The sequence below is a fragment of the Monomorium pharaonis genome, chromosome 9, assembly GCF_013373865.1.
Source record: "Monomorium pharaonis isolate MP-MQ-018 chromosome 9, ASM1337386v2, whole genome shotgun sequence".
Lineage (NCBI taxonomy): Eukaryota > Metazoa > Arthropoda > Insecta > Hymenoptera > Formicidae > Monomorium > Monomorium pharaonis.
Window position 1 is genome coordinate 3,827,739 of NC_050475.1, and position 24,185 is coordinate 3,851,923.

The window sequence follows — 24,185 nt, forward strand, 5'->3', positions numbered from 1 at the left end:
TTCAAAATAAGTCATTGTCAAGTCAACGTTTTCGGAAATAGGATCATCCGTCTGAATTCCATTTTGACGTAACGAATCCGAGTCAATTTCCTCATACGCGGAAGTGCACGTTAATTATCGGCAAGCCCGTGATAACTTGCTTTAAGTCCTGCAAATTCCGGAGGCCCCGACGAGGACCCCCATCCGCGTCATTGGCCTCCGAGGCGTCTTTCTCGAGGCGGAAGACGCCATTAATTGGAGGGCGAGTAGCGCGAAGGGTAATTCAGGAAATGGGAGTTCCTTCCGGCGCGGCGGACGAAGCTCCGCGCGGATTGTTAAAACAAATCCTTTGTAGCGGGCGTGAGGTAATTCCATTAATTGGACTCGGAAAAAGGAAGAGAGTGCAGGTGCGCAAACATCGAGATCCCCCCTCCTCTCCTCTCCTCCCTCTCGGCGCCAAGGTGGACGCGAATCTCGTTTCTCCGTTTGCACAATCGCGCCCGAATCCGGATGGCGTCGACAAAGAAAGGTCGATTATTTATTTAGCGTTCGAGCAAGCTCGTCGACGCCGGGCGCGACGGTGAAAACTCAAAGTAACGACGACAATTGAGAGCGGCTTCGGCCGTGTAGCGGTCAAATGACAGGTCGTTGCGCGCTATTTCATTCTGTTCGTCTAGCGGAAGAACGTAACGATACGATCGATCACCCTGAAAAGAGAGAGAGAGAGAGAGAGAGAGAGAGAGAGAGAGAGAGAAGTACCTTTAAATTTTCTGATGTAACAACAAAATGATAATGCATATTGGCAGAGCGTTACGCGAAAACGACATTTTTGTGAAAAGGTCCGATAAACTTCAGTGAAGTTCAGCTCAAAATCAACGTGACGCAAGTTTGATAACTTTCATATTATATAAAACATGAAGTACTACTACGTCAGCAAGCAATTATTAAATAGCCTTGATTGATTAAACTTGCGATTCTCAAAACTTCGCGATTCTCTCCAATGATAAATGACTTTACGTTATGTCGTCTCCCCTCTCTTTCCGCATTTTCCGTCATTCTTTCGTATTCCGTCTCGGATATAACTATCAATTTTATTGAAATTAGGATTCGAGGAGATAATCTATTACTTTCTTTTCATAATTAAGGGAAAGCCGCTCTCTTTTTAAAAGTGATTTTACCGTTACATTTCCAAATGTAAATGTTAATGCTAATTAGTAGAATTGACTATATTCATTATAGAGGACTTTCTTTGAACTTCTACATGAAAAGAGAAAAACACGATAAATATTTTAGTTGTCCAAGGTTTCAAAGATATTTAATGTGTGCTGCTTAATTATTTGCTAATTAATATTTCAGATATGGCATTTAGTTCAAGTAAGTAAGCAAGCGAGAAACCTTCTATCCGCTTACTGCAAATCCTTTCGAACGTACACGCTTCGTAGTTCACAAAGTCGATTATATGCAGTAATTTATCATCTGTCTGCAGGTAATCTAGCGATGAGCACGCAAAATACATCTTTATTCGTGAAAATATCAAAACGATAAAATATTCGATACGAGCAATCTCCCGATACGTTTCTCGTAAACGATACCCACGAGTATACGTGGCAGTTTTATATGCGAGATTTTTCATCTATGCAAATGTCACAAATAAACTCTAAAGAAATCTCGATCAAGCTTCCGCCGGATTTGTAATCTCATTGAAAGAAAACGTCGACCGCATTCGACGCGGTCAGCGTTTTAATTTATCTGCTCGGAGATGAGAATAAGTTTCTAGTCGCATGCCGTGCAGAGGCACTGTAAATAATTAATGCGCCCGTCAATCTCGTCGATCGTGCCCATTAGCTGATTTGATTGAATAGTTTTTGCCGCCGATGTACAATCGCCGGGCTTGAAAGTATTCCAAATCCGCCGGACATTTGGGTCGCGAGCGGCGATAACAGATCGGCGATGAGCCAAACGCGAGGGAGATGCCGATCCCTCTTTCTCGCTCAAGAGTACTCGCTCTTGATATCGCGTTCGGGTTAATTAGCGTCTCATCGCGATGCAAATCTCGCGTGTCTCTCATATCTCAAGCGAGACGGAGTGGGTAACAGCGAGTAATCGATAATATTGATATAACGTCGCGCCAATAATCGCCGATCCGCTCGCGGTGGCCAAGAAATAACGTTGGAACGCCGGTTGACGGCGTTCATGCTATTACTGAACCGTGTCAGGTAACGTGCAACGGGGATACACAATAGCCGCCTGTGGCTTATACGCCATTATCGAGTATTGCAAGAATAATCTTTATACGATGCGAGTATACCGGATATTTAGAAAATGTTGTTGAGTACTTAGAGGTTTTATCGTTGAAATTTTTAAGGGAAGATAAGAAAATTTGTCACACACTTTACAAATTCATCCGAGCATGTGTCTCCGTTAACTTGAACTCGCCGAATTATTTGGTCTAAAGTTGACTTACTCCGTTTTTAGAGCAAAGAATTCCGATATTACATAAATTTTAATTTCTGAGCGTTGATTGGTTTTTCGATGAAAGTTCAGAAACAACGTTAATTATTCCTGAATTGTTCTGTTGTTTTGCTTCGTAACTTTTGTCGATAAAACCATTACAATTTTGTGTGTGTGTACATTTAATTAGCGATATCTTAGTTTCGCTTATCAGCAATAAAATGTATTCGGTTAAATTTTTTAAATTTTCATCATAAGCACCAATAACATCGATAGGTCTAATTATGATTTTAAGACTCAGTCCGCAGAGAATATTCCATTTGATTCGGTGCCAGCCGACGACGGAGGTAAAGAAAATTTCGTATTGAAAAACAGAAAAGTTACGTCGCCTTTTTTTTTTTTATAGTCAATCGCAAACCGGCTTTACATTGGTTATTCTTCGCGATTGGACGGCGTCAAATAAGTTGAATTGAAAAACGCGAGAGGCCGCTGAGGCGGAAACGTAATAGACAATCAAAAGCGGAAGTGCTAGTAGAGAGAGATGTCGAAGAGTGTCGGAGCATCGTGGTGGAAACTGCCCGAGAAATGTTGAAACTTTGACGCCAGTAGAGTGTATAAACTCGCGACTATTACCAGTGCTAGCGTAGAAATCGCAAAGGCAGAACTCCGGATGCCAGTGATGCAAACGTAAATATGCCGCGCCCAATGCGTCTACGGGTTATCAGCGTCGAGGCGTTCTGGAATCGGATGCCAATATAGAATTCTTTCAGGATATTCCCGAGTTTTGAAAGAAGATAAATAATAAAATTTGGCCTGATAACGTAGAAATACAGAACGCTTTTATCGCGTTAAATTGTACAATTATATATATGCTATAGCATCTTTAATCACACATATGTGAAATACTGAATCGCTCGTACTTTTTATGTTACAAATGAAAAGATTATTTTCTAGCAGACTAAATTAATATAAATACATAAAAAGAATATTAGTCATTTAATTTTAAACTTCTTTGTAATTTTAATTTTTTGAAGCCTTGAATTGAGACTTGACATAATATGTCGTGGTTCTGCATAATATTTCAAGCATTCAAATTTATACATATGCTAATCAGCAAATTATATTCTTGGGATCTGTATAAATTTCCTCAAATAATAAGAAATAAACTTCGCACATCTAATAGAAATAGTTTGAATATCAAAGATTTAATTTAAAGAAATTTGATGTGAAATACTTCTACAAGAGATCACAATAAATAATTTTCCGAAATGTTGTCTAAAAATAAAATTGTGATTTAGGCTAAATATCATAAAATAGCTTGTGTGTTGAAGAAAGTCTATTTCAATCATTCAGGAATATGATCGTACATTGATACGACTAGAGAGGCGTCGGATTAGAATACCGTTGTTGTACGATCGTCATTATCGTTCGACACGCGAGCATGCGAGGGGACGCGCGACACGGAAGAACGGAGCGTAATATCGAGACGGAGAAAAGGCAGCACAAAGGAGAATCGGGCCATCGGAGCGTTAACCTTCGTCCAGCCGACCTCTTTTTCTAATTACAAAAGCTAGCCTTGTGATGGGACATTTTATTTGCTTCATAAAAAAATTGCTAAGAAACGAAAATTGTAATATTTTATGGCGCCTCATTTGAGCTATGCGATCAGCATTTTTAACGTTTATTGCTGTCTTCTATTTTCTTCTGTTCTCGAAGTGTGTATGGAGATAATTATTAAAAAAAAAAATAAATTTATTTTAGAGTTGTTCTTTTTAAAAAACTCAATTGTATGAAATTTTTTTTTCGATATCACTTTGGCGCGCTTTATTTTTCATAGCTATGCTGCATCACGCGGTCGACTCGACAGTATGTCACATATTTCAGAGAGGAGTACACAAGCGCGTCGTCTTCCTAAGAGTGCCAAAATATTACACAATGGACGGCCAGTTTTATTTCTTTTCGTTTCTAGAAAGTATCTAGTTGGCACCCGCTTGTTTCAAATACAATCTGAATGACGTACACAATCAGGCGTGACCTGTCTTTTATTCCAATATCAAAATATTGACGGTTCTGAATAGGTCTGCCCTGGCTGGCAGCTCCTGTTGTTTTATTTCGACGTTGCTTCTGCTTCGGAGAAAAGGAGAACATCCCGCAGGGCGATCCGGACCGAAGAGACTGAACAGTATCCTCCCGCATACGGCCCTCTGTTGACTGAACTGAGTTAAGTCAACGCCGCCCACGGTCTGGCACGCGGCCTCCAGCGCGCGCCAAGACGAAGAGGGATGTACCGCGAGAGGGGCCAAGAGATATGGAGGACGTCATCGGGGGACGTGGATCGCACGAGCGACGGAGATGGAGGCTGCCGGAGTGCGAGGTAACGAGGCTGGAGGATGAGGTGCGACGACGACGGAACGAGCGGAACTGCGAGAGAGACGTGGCAGAGCGAGTGGCGGCGAAGGGTTCAAGTATAAGGATACCGAGGCATGCGCCGTCCTATCATATTGATCTCACCATAGTAACGATTCTCTCTTCTCCGACGATGTTGGGATGCACTATAGTCGCGGGAGAAAGAGGGATGCTGGAGAGCGAGGAGCCGAGCGGGATGGATCGGAGAGAGGATGAGAGAAAGAGAGAGAGAGAGGGAAGAGAGGGCAGGCAGGTCGTACCGCATGGTGTACCACGTCCACCCCACGATGCGCGGATGTGGGCCGCCGAGGGTTGAACGCAAGGGAGAGCGTGGGATGAAGCGCCGATGGGATGAAGAGAAAGGGAGTTACCGAGGCAGTCGTAGAGAGAGAGAAGGTATATACGACGAGAACAAGAGTGAGTTGGAGAGAAGCGAGAAAGACGAAGAGGAATGCAGAGAGAGAGAGAGAGAGAGAGAGAGAGAGAGAGAGAGAGAGAGAGAGAGAGAGAGAGAGAGAGAGAGAGAGAGAGAGAGAGAGAGAGAGAGAGAGAGAGGGGGGGGGGGGCGAGACGAAGAAGACCGCGAGAGACGGACACAGCGTTGGTGATCGAGGTAGAACGATGATACGAGGGGGGACAGAATGATGAAGAGGGGTGGGATCTAGACGCGCACGGTGACTAGGAGGTGTACATGCTGGACTAGACAAAGAGAATGGAAACAAGGGAGGAAGAGAGAAGAGCAGAGCGAAAGAGAAAGAGGGAACAAAAGGACGGAGGTATCGCGAGCGACCGAGAGAGCGAAGGTGGTGAACGGTGGCGGTAGGCTACCACAGAGCTAGCGCCAAAGCGGGTTGAAGCGGCAGTACCGCGCGGCGCTGCAGCTAAATGAGAATCAGTCCAGCGTTGGTCGCCGGCAAAGCCGCACCTGACAACCCCTGACGGGAGAGAGTGATACACAGTAGGCCCCGCGACCGAGATTTAGTAGGGTCTATCTGACCGCGCGCCTATTCGTAACGGAGGGAGAGAGATAAGGGATGGTTCTTGCGGTGCTGCCGGTCGCACGCGTTCCGAGACCTGCAGTACCAAGTGTGAACCACTCTCCCCTCCCGTCGTTCATCCTGACCCGATGCTGCGGCAGCCGAGCGAACGCGGGAAGCCTGACATACGGGACGAACCGATGATCGAACTGCGGATACGTCCCTGAGTCCATTTTCTACATACACAGCACGCGAAATCTGCACCAAGCTTTGTGATACCAGTTGCGATCGCTGGCGATCGAGGCGCTCGACTGATAATCCCCTGATCGCTCGTGACCGACGCCGTTGTCGAGGACTAATCGCGAGATCGGAGTGAGAGAGGGACCCGAGGGATTCGGGATTCGTAAGCGGGATTCGCAGGCGAAACCAAACCAGAAGAGATGTTCGCGCTGCCCGACGATGCCGCGTCGTGGTACAGACTATCCAGGCCATAGTGCACGCAGGTTGTACCATCCGGTACGGGATAGCAGCGTACGACAACATCGGGATATCGCTGCGTGGAGGCGGTCACGTGCCCCCGACGGAGCTAGGACGATGCACCTGGCGAGCCCGGTGCAGGTGCGACCGGGCGAGCCCTGAGGATTCACGAGCGCTCCGTTCCCATCGCGCCGAGCGACTCGCCGCCGAGGAAAGCTGATCTTCCGGGTGGTTCAGATCGAGGTTCGTCCTCGCTCGACGCGCCTGGCAGCCACGTGTGAGGACGAGCAGACAAACGGCGGTGAGGCGGTGGTGGCGGGGAGGGAGAAAATCGGCAACGTGGTGGAGGAAGTGGTCATCGAGGAAGCAGCCTCGTTCAGGCACCTCCTCGAGCAAACATGAGACGCTCGTGGACGCTTGTCGCGGCGATAGCCCTGGCTGCCTCGGGTGAGTGATTCCACTTTCCAGGAGAGTGTCTTTACCATTAGTCCGACAATGTCCGTCCCCTCACGAGTCCCTTAATTGCGACGTGAACTCGTCCACCGTATGTCTCGCCAGCCGACTCGGCCATCCTTTTCTGCCAGGACGTTTCTTTGAGTTTTTATTATATCCCACTCCCACTCACGCGTCCCTTCCACAAGTGTCCGTCGACGTCACGCGTCACTCGTTGCTCCGAGCTTCCATCTTTCTTTCTGATACTGCGAACGCGCGACGAAGCCGTAAAAACAATATTTCCATTATATGTATCTCATATACAGCATCGATCTGCCACTCTTTGGTATCGTTCTCAACAGTAATTAAAATCGCCGCTGGTCGGCCGATTATTTCAAACAGTAGCCAGTGGCGATGACATTCCTCTTATACGGTTGACGACATCACAGAGATTCGTTTCTGTCACTATTTATTTTAAAAATTGTAACGATACTGAGAGTGATACGATGACTTCTCGTTAGGCTTGGGATTAAAAATGCATCAATTCTTTATTTTCGCATCGGTAAATTTGATTCTTGCACAGCTTCGTTCAGGAATTCGTTGCTTTTTGGAATATTGTGAATCTTGAAGATCTTGGTTATGTATACGAAAGCGTGGAATATCGACCAACTTGTCGGGCATATTCTTCAAGTGAAATTCTTCAAGTTTGAAGTGTCCAATTTCACGCGAATCCCGATCGCAATTAATCATCTGTTCGTGCCAGTTTCACTTTTGAAATTCGCATGAGGCTTCTACTCCGTAAACAGATAAATTTCTTCGAGTTTGTTCGTAGTAGTTGTCGTCAGCAAATTTTGTTTATACGAGTACGCTTGTCTCGATTCTTCATTCCGCTCCTTTTCGTTACAATCACAGATCTCGACGTTCTTTAACATTATTTTCCAGCTCAGGAGAGAAAACGATTCTCTTGAGCTAGCGAAATCTCCTCAATTCTGTTTATACACGGGAGAGAACTTCTATTTCGCAATGATCCCCGTTCGTTGAGACTCAGATTCGACCTCCGTCCTTTCCGAATATCACGCGCCGAGCGGTTAAATATCAAGGTTATCGCCCGGATTACGAGGGAGGGCGAGTTTCGCTTTCCGGCTGGTCGATGTTCATCGCGATCCTTCATCTCTTCGACGTCGCTCTCTCACTTCCGGGATCGGCGCGAACGCCTCGTCGAGTTTCGAGCTTTGAATGGAGCAGGCAGATGTAGAGCACCCGCAATCCCGGGTGGAGGAATAGGACGGACGGAGGGAGGAAGTCGGGGGTGACAAAGGGTCCTGGAGGAGGAAGGGGGGAGGGAAGGGTGGACGCGGCGTTTCAATATTGACGTCAACCCGCGACGCGACGCGACGCTTCCAGAGCGACGCGATGTCTCGCGCCTCGTTAGCGGCACGTTGATGCCACCAGCTGAAAGTCAAAACGCGGGCGCGTGTCGTGCGTCAAATCGCCGCAAATATTTGCGCGCGTTGCATCGGTGTGATGTTTTTACTGCGGCGAAAATCACCAGCGCGCGCGATTACGTCGCCTTGACGTTCCTTCCGCGGTGCTTTCGCCCCCGCCTGCTCCGGAAATGAAAGAATAGCATGGATCGTTATTCCTGGATAAATCTCGGAAATTGACTGTATAACTTCTAAAATTAAGCAAACAAACGCGGACTGCTGTGCACCGATATCTCATTATACAGGAGATACATAATATTCAAAATTATAATTAAAGATTCTTCCTTTACCTCTTCTTTTTAATTATTAAAAAAAAAAAAACGTATTAACTAAAATATCAAAGATAATATATATGTACAATAATTACAAAAGTAAAGTGATCGAATTTCACTTTTCAGAAATATTAAAGTAGTGAGACACATATATCCCGGTGAAAAAAAGATAAAAATGTGTGTGCGTGGGTGCGAATGAGTGAACAATTTTCTTTTTTGAAAATATTATTGTGGAAATCAAGCATACGGTTCAACAATTTCTCATTTAAAAATAATCCCTAGACCTCTTTCGGTTTTAAATTTATCATGATCGCTCGTGTCGTGCTGGCAGCAGTCGTAATAAATTTGAGCGGAATGTAAATTGCCGCTTCCTCTCTCGCCCGGCGTTGCGAAACGTTAATTAATTGCAGCGCACGCCCGGTAAAAATAATAATCGTTCAGTTCCCGTTCTGCTCTCAATCGCGCTGCGGAATCGTGAATATTTTTACGTTCGTAAACAACACGAAAATTCCATTATGAAACGTCTGTCGAGTGTGTTGACCAAGATCGAATGGAAACATTCCCCGCTGCAGTCGCGGGCGCGTCAAAAGCTGTCCCGACCCACGCTACCAAATTGTGTATGTTAGCCTCATGTAAAATGTAAATTAGGAAGTTACCCACCTCGTCCACGCGTGTCCGGAGGTCGTTCTGTCATGACGTATCGTGTTGATTAATTAGCATCCCAACGCCGTGCCGGCTGGCAACGCAGTTGGCCGAGCTGGTGCACCGTTGCACCGACCGTCGTTGCGCCGCATCGTTCGGAATGGAAAAATGGTTGTAAAAATCGTAGTCATCCTACGCTGCAAGAAAGCACGGGAAGTGTTCTTCTTTCGTGGTGATTAATGCGTGCTTTCGTCTGGTCGGGGCGATCGATTGCTATTCCAAGAGAAATCTTTCGATGTTAAGACGCAAGTTACGCAACGCGAAAACTTGCTCTCCGGTACAACCAAAATTTGCTCGATTATTTAAAATATCAGTTTTCTACATGCCAACATTATTGGCTGATGTAATATTTATATCTTCATAATTTTTCGTTTTTATAAAAAGGAACGATATGTTGGAGTGATTTGTGAGGTGAAATTCAAGAGGTTTCTCGTTGCAGAGCGTTGATTAATTAGAGTCTCTCATGGTACGATTTATTCGTTCATCTTTGTCGTTTTGACAGATAACTATGTTATGTATATATAGACTGGCAATGGCTGGCAAATGGTTTCAAATATTTTAAATATTTTCGCAAAATATTCATTGTTTTTCGAATAATAGATTTTTTATTATTTTTGCGTTGAATATGAAAATCTTTCTCACTATTTTTTATCCTCGTTGAAAGTCTACATAAGCACGTCTGTCGAAAATTTATTTTTTGAGAAAATATATATCTTGGAAAGTGAAAAAGATGCTCAGCTTTAAAGAACTGCATTTATTCGGCCTAGTTTCTGTGTAGAAGTGAAAAACTCTCAGATTTCTTTATTATTATTTAATAATAGATGTGGTCAACACAATAGAAGATTGAAAGTTCTCGAAGTTATTTCATTTATTGTTCATAATTACGATTTAGGTTTTTTTTTGATTCTGTGAAATATCAATTTTTACATTTGTAATATTTAATTTTCTCCAGAAACAAAACTGAAACAAAAGTCAAAAAAAGACTTAACGTAATGTACGTAAACAAATATACGACATAAACCAAACTCGAAATTGAATTTGAATTTTCTTATAAATTTGTTCTAATGTCAATATATTTGATTTACTTTCTTTTTATTTAAACATCTCTAAATTAGAAGATTCTGTGATACATTGTGTCAATTAATTAGACACCTACGGTAATATTCTTCGTTTATATTTGCCCATTCGGCGAACAATTACACCTACTGAGACTTCTGAGAATTGCTGACCTACCCACCCACGCAGCACTAAATCGTTCGTGGTAATCATAGTAATATAGCAAATGAAAGAAAGAACGGCAAGGAAGCATAGAGCATTAAACTTTTGTTGGAGCTACTCATATATATTCATTAATATTGTAGCGATATTTTCTCAACAATTATTTTCTTTTCGTTTTCCATTACTCTAACTAGTATTTTTAAAATATAATTTTCCAATGGAATTATTACTATTCTAGTTTCACATAAAATGTTTTTTTTACTAACGTAATTTTTTTTAAACTAGACATTGTGCAACTTTAAACAGGATATTTACATGAATAATAATACATATTTCAATTATATTAATGTCGCGATAATTTTTTTTTTTGGTGGTAAAGATCTAATATTAATTGTAAAATTCAAAAACGCTCCAAAAATTATTTCTATATTGTTGTTTCGTTATAATGTCACGTGCAAAGTATCCAGAAATAAATATGTGTGACTACAAATTTTAAATGTAGTTATTATTAAATATTTCTGTACTATCCGTTAAAAGGAAGTGCGGTCGATTAGAACTACCGTGTACACATTTATCCTTTCACTTTCACACCTGTAATACTTTCACCTTGTAACAGTTTGTAATTATTACACCGATCACGCGTCTCGTACGAAGAGATTGCCAGATATAGAGAGAATGATCTCGAAAGTTCGACTGTGTTATTTTTAACTTCCGGACTTTTGCCGGTAATTCCGAGATTTTTGTGTAATCCGCTCTAAGAAGCTCTGTGGGAAACCGTGCTGTTGCTTGAAAATTTTAGACATTCTTGAAAGTCCGTTCGAAGAAAATCCCTGCGGAAGGATTCACTTCGCTTGACGAATCTCGGCGTTTCTATAAAAAGTCTGTTTTCAAAAGTTGCATATTCTATTATAAAACATTTTCTTCGCGCAACGTTCTCCTAACTTACTCGAAACACAGTTGTGCCTCGAAAATATTTCAGGAAATATATATAAATTTTTTCCAACAAGATCCAAATATATCCATGATGTGAATCCACGTATGTGAAAAAAACGTCCTGTCGTTTCTTGTTATCTCATTATTTAAAAACAACTAGGTTGGTTATACTATATTAGTGGATAAAAAGTACGCAAGTGTAAGGTATTATAACAAAATCAGCCATCATACTAAACTTTTTCAAGGTGTTCTAATAATCATCGGTGGACATGTGTTCGCGTCGCAAATTATTTCACCTCTTCTCTGTACTTTCACTGCTCTACCTTCTCCCCCTTTTTTCCCTTTTTCTATTTATTATAAGTGATTCGACATAAAAATGTTTTATAGTAAAGTACTTAAAACATTTTCTATGAAAAAAGACATATATTTATATTATATTTTATTATAATATAAATATAAATTATACACGTAAAATTTTTAACAAGTTTTACTAATTTCACTATGTTATATTTTTATAAAATGTTAAATTGTAATTATAATATTAAAAATAAATCACAAATTCTACTTAAATTTCACGATACAAAATATGGATTAACTAAAAATATATCTGACAAGGATGCATTTATATTGTCACTAATTGTATAAGCTATTTATAAAACAAATTTCCATAATGTAATGGGAGAGTCAAGAAAAGATTTCTAAAAGATTCTTTTAAATGTATACCGAAAATATTTCAGGAAAACATTTTATAAGTTATAAATGAATAATGAGTCTCGAAATCATATCGGTCACAATAGGTATTATTAATTTCTTTCTCTCTTGCTTGAACATTAAATTTCTATTCGTTCAATTAATAATTACCGAATCTTTTAAATATTTCTGAAATATCACAAGTTCGCGCGAATAAGTATTAGATACAATCCCAGAGAGCGCATTTAATAAAATCTTTCAGACAGATGTTTATTGAAAACTTTTCCCGTTTACTCTTGACTCCCTCAATGCACTATAAAGAAACTCGACTGCATATTTGAGAGACGTATAAACATGACGTATACGTCCAACTTCTCGAGAAAGATTCGTTTTTGAGAAAAATTTTCAGAGATCCTTTGTATACCATTAAGATCGTAAAGAACCAATGTGAATCGGGTGCATCGCGACGCTCGATCGAATACTCACGTGTCGTTCGCCGCATCGTCTCGCGTCATTTGTAGCCTCCAGACGAATCTAGGGATGCTTGAATTGATAAAACGTTTCTATTATTAATCAAAATATCGAATACAAGTTGCAACAATATCTTCTATTTCGTACCATCTAATTCTATTTTCGAATAACAATGCAATGCCATTAAATCGATAGCATTGTGTTGCTACTTGATATTCTATTCCTAATGTTGGATAAGCGTCAATACTATCTGGTACTTGTTTCCAAGAGAGTTCCAAGGGTATCGGATATCTCATCGGATATCTGTAGGTTCTTAGAAAGTATCAGATCTCAAGTATTGTTCTAATACTTCCGGCTCGATACCGATACCCTTCAAGTACCGGCTGTCTAGATAGCCCCCGGGGATTATGTAAGATATCCCAGATCTAGCAAGGCATCTTATTAGATCGTTTCATCCTTGGTTTCATCCAATCCGGAGTTGATTCTCCTTCGGTAAAAATTTCGAGGGAATCAGCATTTGTCTGGAATTTTCAACTTGTAATACAATATTAAATGTTTAATAAAATCTGTTCGTCTCTTTCAACATTTTTTTCAATAAGATTCCAAATTAGCGAAAAAAAAAATGAAAAGTGTCTTGTTAATATCTGAGGTTCCGAAATTAAAAATTCGAACATAGATACTCAAACGTTACAGTTAAGAACAAAATAAAATCAAAAAGTTTTTTGGTATCGTAAACCAAGAGAGAGTGTATCGCTACTGCGACACTGGCCGAACAATGTAAAGCATCCCTAGACGTCCCAAGCCGTGCGACCTGCCGCAGCGGGGGGTGCACGTAGATGCGTGGGCGTGCGGACGTGGGTGTGCAGCGCCGGAGAGTATCGAACGGTGACCGGAGGAAGAGAGGACACTGCACGCTCGCACGTGCGCGCACGCACGGCCGCACGCACTAGTCAATTCGTGCACACATACACGCGCGTCACGGAGGCGTCCGCCGGGCAAAATCGGCCATCTCCCAAAATCCGCAATTACTATTGACAGGAAAGCGAAATCGTACGTGCGCGCGGTAGCGGCATCGATATCGATATCGATATCGCCCAGGATCTCTCGCCAGGGATCTCGATTCGCGACTCTACTCTATGGATGACGTGCGCGCTCTTACGAGATATCCGGCGGATTAGGAAGATGATTATCTAGCGATTTTACGTTTTTCCTGAGATCTGACGTTTAATCTGTACCTGGGAATCGCGTGTGAAATCAGAGATAACGGAACGGGCATTTTCGCTCTTAAAGTTAATGTAACGTAGTGATCCCCGAGCTTTACTTGAAATGCGTGCAACTTTAATTCCATTCTGTAGCAACAATGTGAATTGTAACGATAACGATGGGCAATAAATTACTTACATTATTTCCATTTAGTGCTCATGGAATGCTAATGATAATGATTCGGCAGAATGAATATATTAATACGTCACTACTATACAATTTCGACAAATGTAACCGACGATTCTAAACATAATGTACACGTGCGTATTAATTAAAGTTACACACCGCGTGATTATTAGCTGAAACGTGATTTCTGCAAATTGCTATGAATTTTTCAGTTTAAATTGGTTCCTTGTAATTGAAACTATTTAATTACATTTGGGACCGCACACAAAAGTTTCATGTGCATTATGGCCGGCAGCTAGGAATGCATTCGAACTATGTAGATCGATAATTATAGTAGTCGCTGTCTTTCGGATATTGGAAAGAGTAATCCGATCTCCGACAATCCGGTCGCTCGCTTAAACATTAGGTATCTTCTTTTATCCCCTCATAGAAAGTTGCGGGACGAGTTTCCGGGCGAAAATCCACGGCGACGGAGTAAAAAATTTTCCGTGAAAAGTTTCGCGATGGAGATGGCCGGTTCCTAAACAGAGCGGACAACTCCTTCCCTTCCTCTCACCCCACCTCCTCTATCTCTTTCACCTTTCCGCTTCGTGGTAGACGTACAAATGTTTCTACCTCCCTCTCTCTCTCTCTCTCTCTCTCTCTGTTTCTCTTTTCCTTTGCCTTTCTCTCTTTCTCTCTGTCTCTATCTTTCTCTCTCGACGAATTGCATGAGCGGACGCGCAATCGTATACGTCAATAATACGAAAACTGTGCCAAACGTTGCGACTAGCCCATATGAAATCAACCCCATGTAGCTACCTCAATATTTTTAAGAACGTGCCGGTCGCAGCTAGTGACGAGAACGTCTGGTGTGTCAGTAATGCACCCGCCTGAACTTCGCTCCTTTTCTCTTTCTCTCTCTGACTCTCTGACTCTCTCGGATCCAGTGCCTGCTAACGAGAGAAAGGTACAATTCGTTAAGGAGTCGGACCGAGTGCTGTTAATAATTCAACTCTTTCACCCGGAGCCAGGATAAACTAATAAATTAATACATACTGATAGGAATCAAAAATATAAAGATGGAAAATTAGGGTTAAAATATCCAAGAATCTTAAAATAAATGAATAAAAGGGTCAAAGGTCTAGAGGTAAATGGACTTTGTAACAAATAATCGAAGAACTAAATTAAACTTTAGTTTTTAATAACTGAGAAATTTCAAATGCTGAATCTATGGTAATCAACTTGAATGATTTAAAAATGGTAATAAAAACATTTTTATATACATATACATTTTGTATTACGTCATTATGATGAAATACATTACATTTCAGTGCTTGCGAAGAGAACTATTTGATGTAATAAACACAGAATGATTTCAAGTGGTTGGTATATTGCGTACATCTACTACTTTTCTGTCTGATGCAACATGCAACTTATATCACTCGCAGTGATACAAAGAAGTACATGGGAAGACATGTAATAAAGTTCATAAAATGAAATAAAATTGCAAGATACAAAAATTGCGAAACGGTAAGAGAGAGAGAGAGAGAGACTTTTGAAGGATTAAGATTAAGATGCATAAAAAATAATAATTTACTTTTAGCTCAAGTATCTTGTGATGTTTAACGTTTTCATCGTGACATACTTTCGTAATCTTTTAGTTAATATTAAAACTTAATGATAAAAATCTAGCGGTAAATATAAATCACGTAATATTTCTAGCTCCATAATCAATTTAATATCCATTTAATATCCAATAAAAAAAGTAATAAAAATTTTTAGAGCAAGCCATTAAAAAGTGATTAAGCTGACATTAATAATTATTTCTTTCTAAAAATAATACAGCTTTATTAAATTTGTTTAGCACTCAACGATATCTTCATTTGAAGCGGATATTTAAATCTATACTTTTTTTTCACTTTGCCAGTTTTCTCTCTATAAAACAGGAAATATCTGGATTTCTTCCTTTTGCATTAACGATATATTCTCTAGTAGTAATCAATTCGTGGTAAGTAACGCCAAGGAACTTGACTTGCCTTAACTGCGAATCTCGTTTGCTATGCAACGAAACCCTACAGACCGTCATTATCATATTACACGGGCGCATCTCGTGCATGTTCTGCACGCGACCATCCCCTAACGGAAGACGCGTCAGTAGACAAGGAAACGAGCTCGGTCGATGGTAGCCTTCGCCATTTTCGCGCCTCGGTATCATTAAATTCTCGAGCAATGCTTTGTCGATGCTTGTGTATACATGTCTTCGATTCATCTTGTTTCATTCTCTAATTTTTTTTCATACTGCAGCGATTCTACATTGCAAAATTGAGTATTATTGGGTATAGACAATTATGTTTAAATAATATCAAATATTTAGATATCTTATTGCTTAGAAAAGCAATTATTTTCGAATACATCTATATGATTTATTCTTGCAATGCAGACTCTACACTTATTACTTTATTTCACACAATTTAAGTAGAAAGTCAGATTGTAACAATTTTTATTATTAATTGTCATAATTTCAGATTGTCCCTTCTATAGTTATTTTTTTCTAAGTTATTTTTTCACCCTAAAGATAAAATAATTCAGATTAAAATTGTGTTGCCTGAATTTGTTTCATGTTGGATTTAAAGAAAAAAATAAAATTTTGAATCGATATGATTCGCTTTCTCTCTCCTTTTATTTGCACCTTTTCGCTTTCTGTCTTTCCAGGTTGGTTGGTATTGTCACTGCGAATGTCTCGCCACATTTATCGGTTTCGGATTAACAATGTTCAAAACTATTTCAGTTGACGTAACGCAGCGACTTGCTATTGTGTCTTACTGCGCAATGTGATCTCGCTCTTCGTTTACCAGTAGAATCGTTAGAACTTTGCCGCCAATGACAATACTCTTCTCCCGTCTCGTGGAAGCGATACGACAGTCTCGATGCATCAGAGAGATTTCCAATTCCTTTCAGTAAAACTCTTTCGAAACCTGTCAATTATCTATTAAGAGAAACGCTATAGCGTTGAAAAAAAATTAATAAAAAGGAAAATTGAAAAATAATTTAAAAAATTACACTAACACGAGGATCGATACGTACAATTTAATTGAAGACATAAGACCACTGACGTTAATTGATAACGACCGTTTCGCTGCATCTGTTCTCAGTGTTTGTATTATAGCTACAAGCATGATCAAAGACAGATGTCTATCAATCAGAGTGTTAATAAACTGAGAATGTTAGTATAACACTGTCTTTCAAACTAAAGCCGAAGGGGAGGGCGGGAGGGCGATTGAAATTGGTCGTATTACGGACTGAGCATTGTTATCCATCGTCTACGATAGCCACCTCTATAATTAGACATCGTTATACGACATCGTTGTACAGTGGGTAACAGCCGCTTGATTGGTTGTCGAGACAGCAACGATCGAGAGTTTCATCTTAGACCGAGCACCGTGGATGACTTTGATCGGATAATTGTGTGTGTGTCGTGCCTTCGTAAATGGTCTGTGTCGCGAGTTACAAGGTAAACACACAGCGGGAGAGCTTCGCGCAGGAATGATTTTAGTGTTTGCGGCAAGCAATCTTGCCGGGCAAATTAGTGGCCGAGTTAATTATCTTTCGCGATCAAATTGTTAGGAGAGCCAAAGGCATCCGCACGATTATTTATGTCGTCGGTGTGATCAACTGTGTAGCAATGGAGATTAGATTACTACGTTGGTATGGGAATTCATATAGATATACGTACATAGTAGAGATACATACTTTATAAAATCATTTCCTCACGGTTTTCAATAAAACATGATTTATCATTTATTTCCATACCAATCAGAATATCTCGTGTTTCGTCGTAGTCGTAAGTCGATATTCATGATCCGTTCTTATATTCAAGATCGTCTTAAGTACAACCTTAAACCAATCACAGAAACTGTATTAGCATCTTAAAAAGATTGCTCTTAAGACGGTCTTGAAAGAGACTGGTTTTAAAAGATCGAACTTACGAATACCGACCGCCTTTGATTCCTCACAAAGTTTGTGTTCCAAAATTCACTGTCAGTATTGAAAATTTATAATATACGTAAGTGACATGAACTATAAATTTTTACTATTGGCAGTGTATATTGCAACGCAGGCGCAGCCATAATGGAGAGACGGAAGATAATAACATTTCTAAAATATTTATTGACTAATTTCACTTTATGCAATAAAATCACTTTTTAAAATCCAGACGATTTCCCTGGAAAATCATGTACGTTCGACAGCAACCCGATCGTGTTTTATTATTTGTGAGCAATATCTCCATATTATTCATATTACAGGTTTTGTTACAGTGCAATATCGCGTCTGCTTTAAATTCTTATAAACAAAAATACCTAATAAATGTATACTTTTTTAAAACTACAATTTTTGCGTTTTAAAGGATTTATAATATTCCTCGGGAGGAGGGATATCCTCTGGAGTTACTGCATAAAAGTTAATTGTTAAAACAGTCTGTGCTACATCGCACTGTTCTAAATTATTTCATCCATTGAATTTTTCAATCTGACAAAACGCTTCTGCTTTGATTGCCTAATTGTGTTTTGCAAGAACAGTCGATGCGTTACGAATTTATATAGAATCGCATTATGCAACACGCGTCGGTATAATCTCCTGTCTCGATAACACGAACAAAAATAGATGTCAGACGGTTCGATCCGACAATCTCTGCCATGCAAGGACGAACTTCTGTGAATAATCCATAGTCACCTTGTATCTCCATTTTTTTGCTTAAAAAAAAGTATTCCCGATGTACAATGTGTATTATTTATTCGAATGGCGCCGTTATTTACAGTATCGAGAAGTAATTTGCATCTGGAGCCGAAAGTTCCTCTAAGTTTTGAGCATAATAAGAACTAAAAAAAAAAGCGATTTTCTGCAGTAACCAAGCTTTCTTAAACGTGTATATTTTTACAATATAATAGAATATACCGTGAGAAACGTTTTGCGTTAACAAGCAGTCTTGGTTAATATATGTGGGTAATGATACAACACTGTTGTGTTAATTATAAAGTTTTGCTGTCTTATCAAAATTTTTTCATTTTTAAATATATTTTGATTAGAGAGATTTTTGTTAAATAATAACACAACGATATTATATTTCATTACTCACAGATCAACCCAATTTGACTCAACATTTCTCTCAGTGTACGTCGCTCGAGTAATATATCTCGCCCGTTCGTCACGTAGGATCCTGCTAAAAGACGGTATTCGGCTACTCATTTTATTCCAAACCGGAGTGCAAAATTAGCCGTCGTTCGTCGACCGTCGGCGGACGACAGGTCTTTCTGTTCTCGAGGCATTCGCCGAAGTTCCACGCGGGAAATGGTAATGGGAGGCAATATAAGCAAACAGTTAGTCTCGGCGAGTTTCGGAAGAGGCTTTATCGTCGTTTAGGTGCAACAGCTTGCGATCTAACATCGCCGGATTTGCAGCCGGATCATACGTGTCTATGGGTGTGTGTGTGTGTGTGTGTGTGTGTGTGTGTGTGTGTGTGTGTGTGTGTGTGTGTGTGTGTGTGTGTGTGTGTGTGTGTGTGTGTGTGTGTGTGTGTGTGTGTGTGTGTGTGTGTGCGCGCGCGCGCGCGCGATGCGAATACGATTATATAGGCATACACATGGTTGCGTACAGTAAGAGACGGGGATCTTCCTCTCTCTTTCTTTCAACCGGGCGCACAAAAGCTGCGATATATCGGTGGTTGCCGCGGTATTTATTCGTCGAGTGTCACATCCCGTCATTGTTCCCCTCACCTCTCCTGTTATCGACGTTTTTGCACGCGGTCTTCCCGCTAGAATGACTCTGAGACTCGGTATAGCAGCCAAATTCTTCAGGGGAAAAGCAGACTCGAGGAATGCACGATCGATAGCTTAAAATTTTTGACGGAGATAAAAGAAACGCTCTTTTTGAGAAACGCTCTCGTTGCCGATCTTGTTACATTCGGTTCTCTTATCACAGAACGTGTGGTTTTATACGGAGCGTAAGCTCAACCCGATGGAATTAATCTTTTTTTGCTATACTGCAAGAAAATCCAAAAGCCACCCCAAAAATTCTCACAGATATTACCGAGTCGTTCTCAATATTATCTTTATTAGTATTACTAATGAAGCGGATAATGAGAGACCAAAAGTGCCGCGGTGTCGCTCATTAGATTATGATAATGGAGCCAACTTCCGTCAATCTACTGAAGATGTTAAATGAGAGAAGATTAAAAAAAAAAATATATAGAGTAAACGCGAGATATACATATTATCTAGGCGCCGTCTCTGGCGCCGTCATTGATCGATGGGCCAACCGTTCTCCGAACACTAAATGATAAATAACTCATTTAGCAAGAAATATAGGTTCGCGCCTGATTCTTGCTAGCCCGGCCTTTCGGTTGCTATTGATAACCGGCGCGAGATGTGTGAATGGTTGCTTTTGGGGATTGAAGAGGGAGGTGAAAAGAGGTGAGTGGGTGGATGGGCGAGAGTGGGCATCCATCGGCCGCCGTTCATCGACCGCCGCGCTCTCATACGAGAATTTAATTGTCAGCCATACGAAAGCGAACCGGTTATCGATTCTACGAGAACGTCTCTCTCTCTATCGGGCGAAACCACTGAGTGGTTTGCACGTGTTGCGCCTGCATCCCTCCAGCTGCCGCCCTCTGGAATGAACTCTCTCTCTCTCTCTCTCTCTCTCTCGCTTGCTCGCTCTCTCTTCTTCCTTTCTCTCTCTAGTGTCAGCTTCATACTCTCATGCTATCCCTCACCCTCGCTTTTTCTCTTTTTATTGATTCTTGAAATTAAAATGCATCGTGGCATATTTAAGTTAATGCATTTATCTTTATTCTCATACGCAACTGGCGTACGAAAAGCAATAAATTTATCCATGCCAATTATTTCGTGCGTAGGCTCTCTTCCATTTCTACCAGATCAACTGTTAATGGCGTTAATGGCAGTAGAATCATTAAAGAATTTGAAATTGATTTTTCTTTAACGAGGGAACGTTGAACAAAATTTATTATTTACTCGTCACCAATTTTCAACATCTGATATTTCTGAAATTAGCAATTAAGTGAAGATTCAATTATACAAAACCTAAAATTAGATATAAAATAAAATTGTATTTGTTTCTCTTCGGAAAATCCTCAGTAGCGTATAAATTCAAAATATTATGGTATAAAAACCTTTATTTTTAACACATCCTACAAATTCATTACTAATTATTCATCTAATAGAAAAAGGGTATAAAGAATTCGACAGAGAAAAAAAAAGAAAAATATTTGTCACGTATATGCGACATAATGCATAATATCATATAATACAGAATATTGAAAAGAAATACATATGTAGTATATTTTTATTAGTTATTTCTTATTACTATTTAAAAAAGATCGATATATTTTTTATATTATACCAGTTATATACTTTCAATAAGTACATAATAATAATTATCGTAGAATAATAGTAAAAATATTTATTAGAGATACAATATAAATTTTCCTTTTTTGCTCGTTTTAATATGTAAAATTAGTTATATTGTTTATTCGTATTTTATCGCGTTGATGGTAATTTTACACGGTTTATATAAGCGAGGTATAATGGTTAGCTTAGTGCTCTTAAGGGATCTGTATCCTCGAATACACATGTATAGACATACACATACATGCACCTAATAAAATTATCTTTCTCTCTCTTTTTTTCCTCTTCTCATTTCTTTATTCCTCTATCTTCTTGCCATCGTGCGGTATTATCATCTTTTAAGCGTTCACGAAAGGAGATACCTTAGACTAATATTTTTAAAGTTACTGAAAAATCTATTATCTGTTATTAGTGGCAAATGAGGTGCTTTCATACTATTAATAGATTGCTGATACTCTAGATTGCTCTATTGAAGTATATCCTTAAGTCCCTGAATAATCCTCTTCTATCTTTGCTCTAATTGTGTAAGTTTCTCTTTTAGATCCATATACTTTATTAATTCTTGCAAATCTGAAATAGTAAACTTCCTTTCATCTTTCTAAAAATGACAAATCTCTCTATTTACAAAAATTTTTTTATTAATAATTCCCGTCGAGTAAAAATTGATAGCAACTGCTGATCTTATTCACGACTTTGTCGCTCGTTGCGTGACCTGTCGATATATTTTTCAAGAGCTGGAGATTATGAAGATTTTCCATCAGAATTTTTCGAAGCCTGATAACCCGACGAGCGGTATTATGTAAAGCGATTATAATCTTCGACTTTTTTTAAATATCACCTATACCCGCTGAATATACTCCGCTGTCGCAAGGCGGAAAAAAAGTAATACGCGAAGAATGAGGTCAACGCAGAATTCAAAAAAAGCCCACACTGCAGCATCGCGTTGATAAAATGTAACCATTTCTCCACTGCTCATTTAACCCTTTCCAATAATCTTTTTAGGTGCGTAATGTCAAAGAAACCTATTACGTAAGATTTATTGGAATAAATATCGATGTGTCTGATATGAAAGATGATTTACAGTGGAATCTGGTTACAAGGAACTTCATCGAAGTTCTAATTGAGTTTGTTGCGCTAAAATTATGCCACATCGAATTGTCTACGTCAGATTGTAACATCTTGTATCTCTGCTGTTTCGAATGAAATCGGAGTAAGAAGTCTCGCAACTCCTCCACCTTCTGACAGATAGCAATTATCTGACAAAACTCGAAGCTCTCTTCATAAGTCAAAGGAATACGTAATCGTGATGGACACTTACTCTAACTTTTCCACTTATTCTAATTAAATCATATAGAAAATAGATGCACGGTACAGAGAGAGAGAGAGAGAGAGATCGAGAATCCGTTGGAAAGGCAACGGAAATTAAACGCGAAAGATGGACGTGTAAATTTACAACTAATACAAATGACGCCATCGTAACGTCAAAACAGACGTAAAGAGTCTCTTGGGAATATAAATTGTAATGCAGAATTTTTTTTTCTCCGTACTTTCCGGCGCGGAATGAAGACGTAGGATAGATGCGAAGTTTCAACGTTCTATACAGTTATACCTTATAAAGCCTCAATCTCTAAATGAAGGAAAAGGAGAGAAAAGGAGAGAAAATAAATTACGTTAGACTTGGATGAACGAGAGATCGATGACGCGCGGTCTTTGCGCATCGCGCTGAAGCACGACTATGAAAAGGAGAAAGATAACGAGGGCGTAGAAAACTTGCAACTATTCCCGTCTCCAGGAGTTTCAAGGGTCGCTGACTCCCCGCCTGCTGCTGCTGCTGCAACTGCTACTGAGAGCCGCGCTTTCGTACAGCTCTCTCGAAGACCGTCGTCGTCACGCGACGATCGATCCCGACGGTCGCGGCACCGCGGGCATCGCGGGCTCAGACAGACAGACAGACAGACACGCGGATTGCAGTCGAATGCATGCCCGGGCGAAGCGGAATGCCGTCCTCCGATGCGGCCATCGAACGCGACCGCGACTCTCACCGCATGACCTCGCCGCCAAGACGACTTTAGAAACGCTGGGCTTAGTCGGAGTCGATCGGTTCAGTTCGCACGAAGAGGGAAACACGAGTGCTTTTTATAATTATTGAGCTTCATTGTGCGCGAGTACACAGGGGATGTGGAAATTGAAGTCGCGACAAGAAATGATGTCTCCGTGAAGATATATGAAATGAATTCTTTTACATGCTTTGTTTTCAGAGAAGATCAAGTTTGAAAAAAAATGGGAAAATTAATAATGTCGTTTTTCCTTGTCAAAAATGTTAGTGAGAATACATGAAATATTATATGATTTTTTTCAACATAAATGTTCTTCAGTAAGAAATAATAATTAAAATAAAAAGAAGGTATTTTTAAAAATAAAACTGCATATTAATGCATTGATACATCAATATAAAATATTTCATATCAACGTATTAATGTAAATATACTTAAAATAAAATTTAGAATATATATGCAAATTTCTTTAATCCATAAAATTGCTCGTTAGATAAAAAAATGGTTAGACTAAAAATAAAATTTTAATCTTTACTGTCACAACATGTTTAAATTATTTCTGAGATAGCTTCAGTTTCTTCGCGATTCATCATTAGAGAATTCGTAACAAAAGATTTTACGCGTTTACACCCACGACAATAGAAAATAAATTGACAGTTTTAATCCGTGAAATTCATTGTTCGACGAAAAGATTGGGTGATAAGAAAACGTTTTGATCCTTATGTCGTGCCCTGGTTGAAGTGGAAAAAGACATTCTTCGTCCGACTCAAGGTATATGAAATCGATCACAAACTCAATTGATCATAATAGTAAGAGAAAGAAAGAAGGAAGTGGTTTGTCACATTTT

The 24,185-nt window shown here is 39.9% G+C and overlaps 1 protein-coding gene across 2 annotated transcripts in view; it reads left to right on the forward strand.

The window, feature by feature from the left end:
- The first annotated feature begins 5,697 nt into the window (after nucleotides 1–5,697).
- LOC105836320 (neuronal acetylcholine receptor subunit alpha-7) overlaps nucleotides 5,698–24,185 on the forward strand; it is a 197,484-nt gene continuing 178,996 nt past the window's right edge. Inside the window, exon 1 of one of the 2 annotated variants that reach the window (XM_028193255.2) lies at nucleotides 5,698–6,737. Coding sequence is in view for 1 of the 2 variants with exons in the window: in XM_028193254.2 (XP_028049055.1) it covers nucleotides 6,689–6,737 (49 nt within the window). In the remaining variant the exon portion in view is untranslated. The remainder of the gene's footprint in view (nucleotides 6,738–24,185) is intronic. The other variant, XM_028193254.2, reaches the window with a different exon arrangement.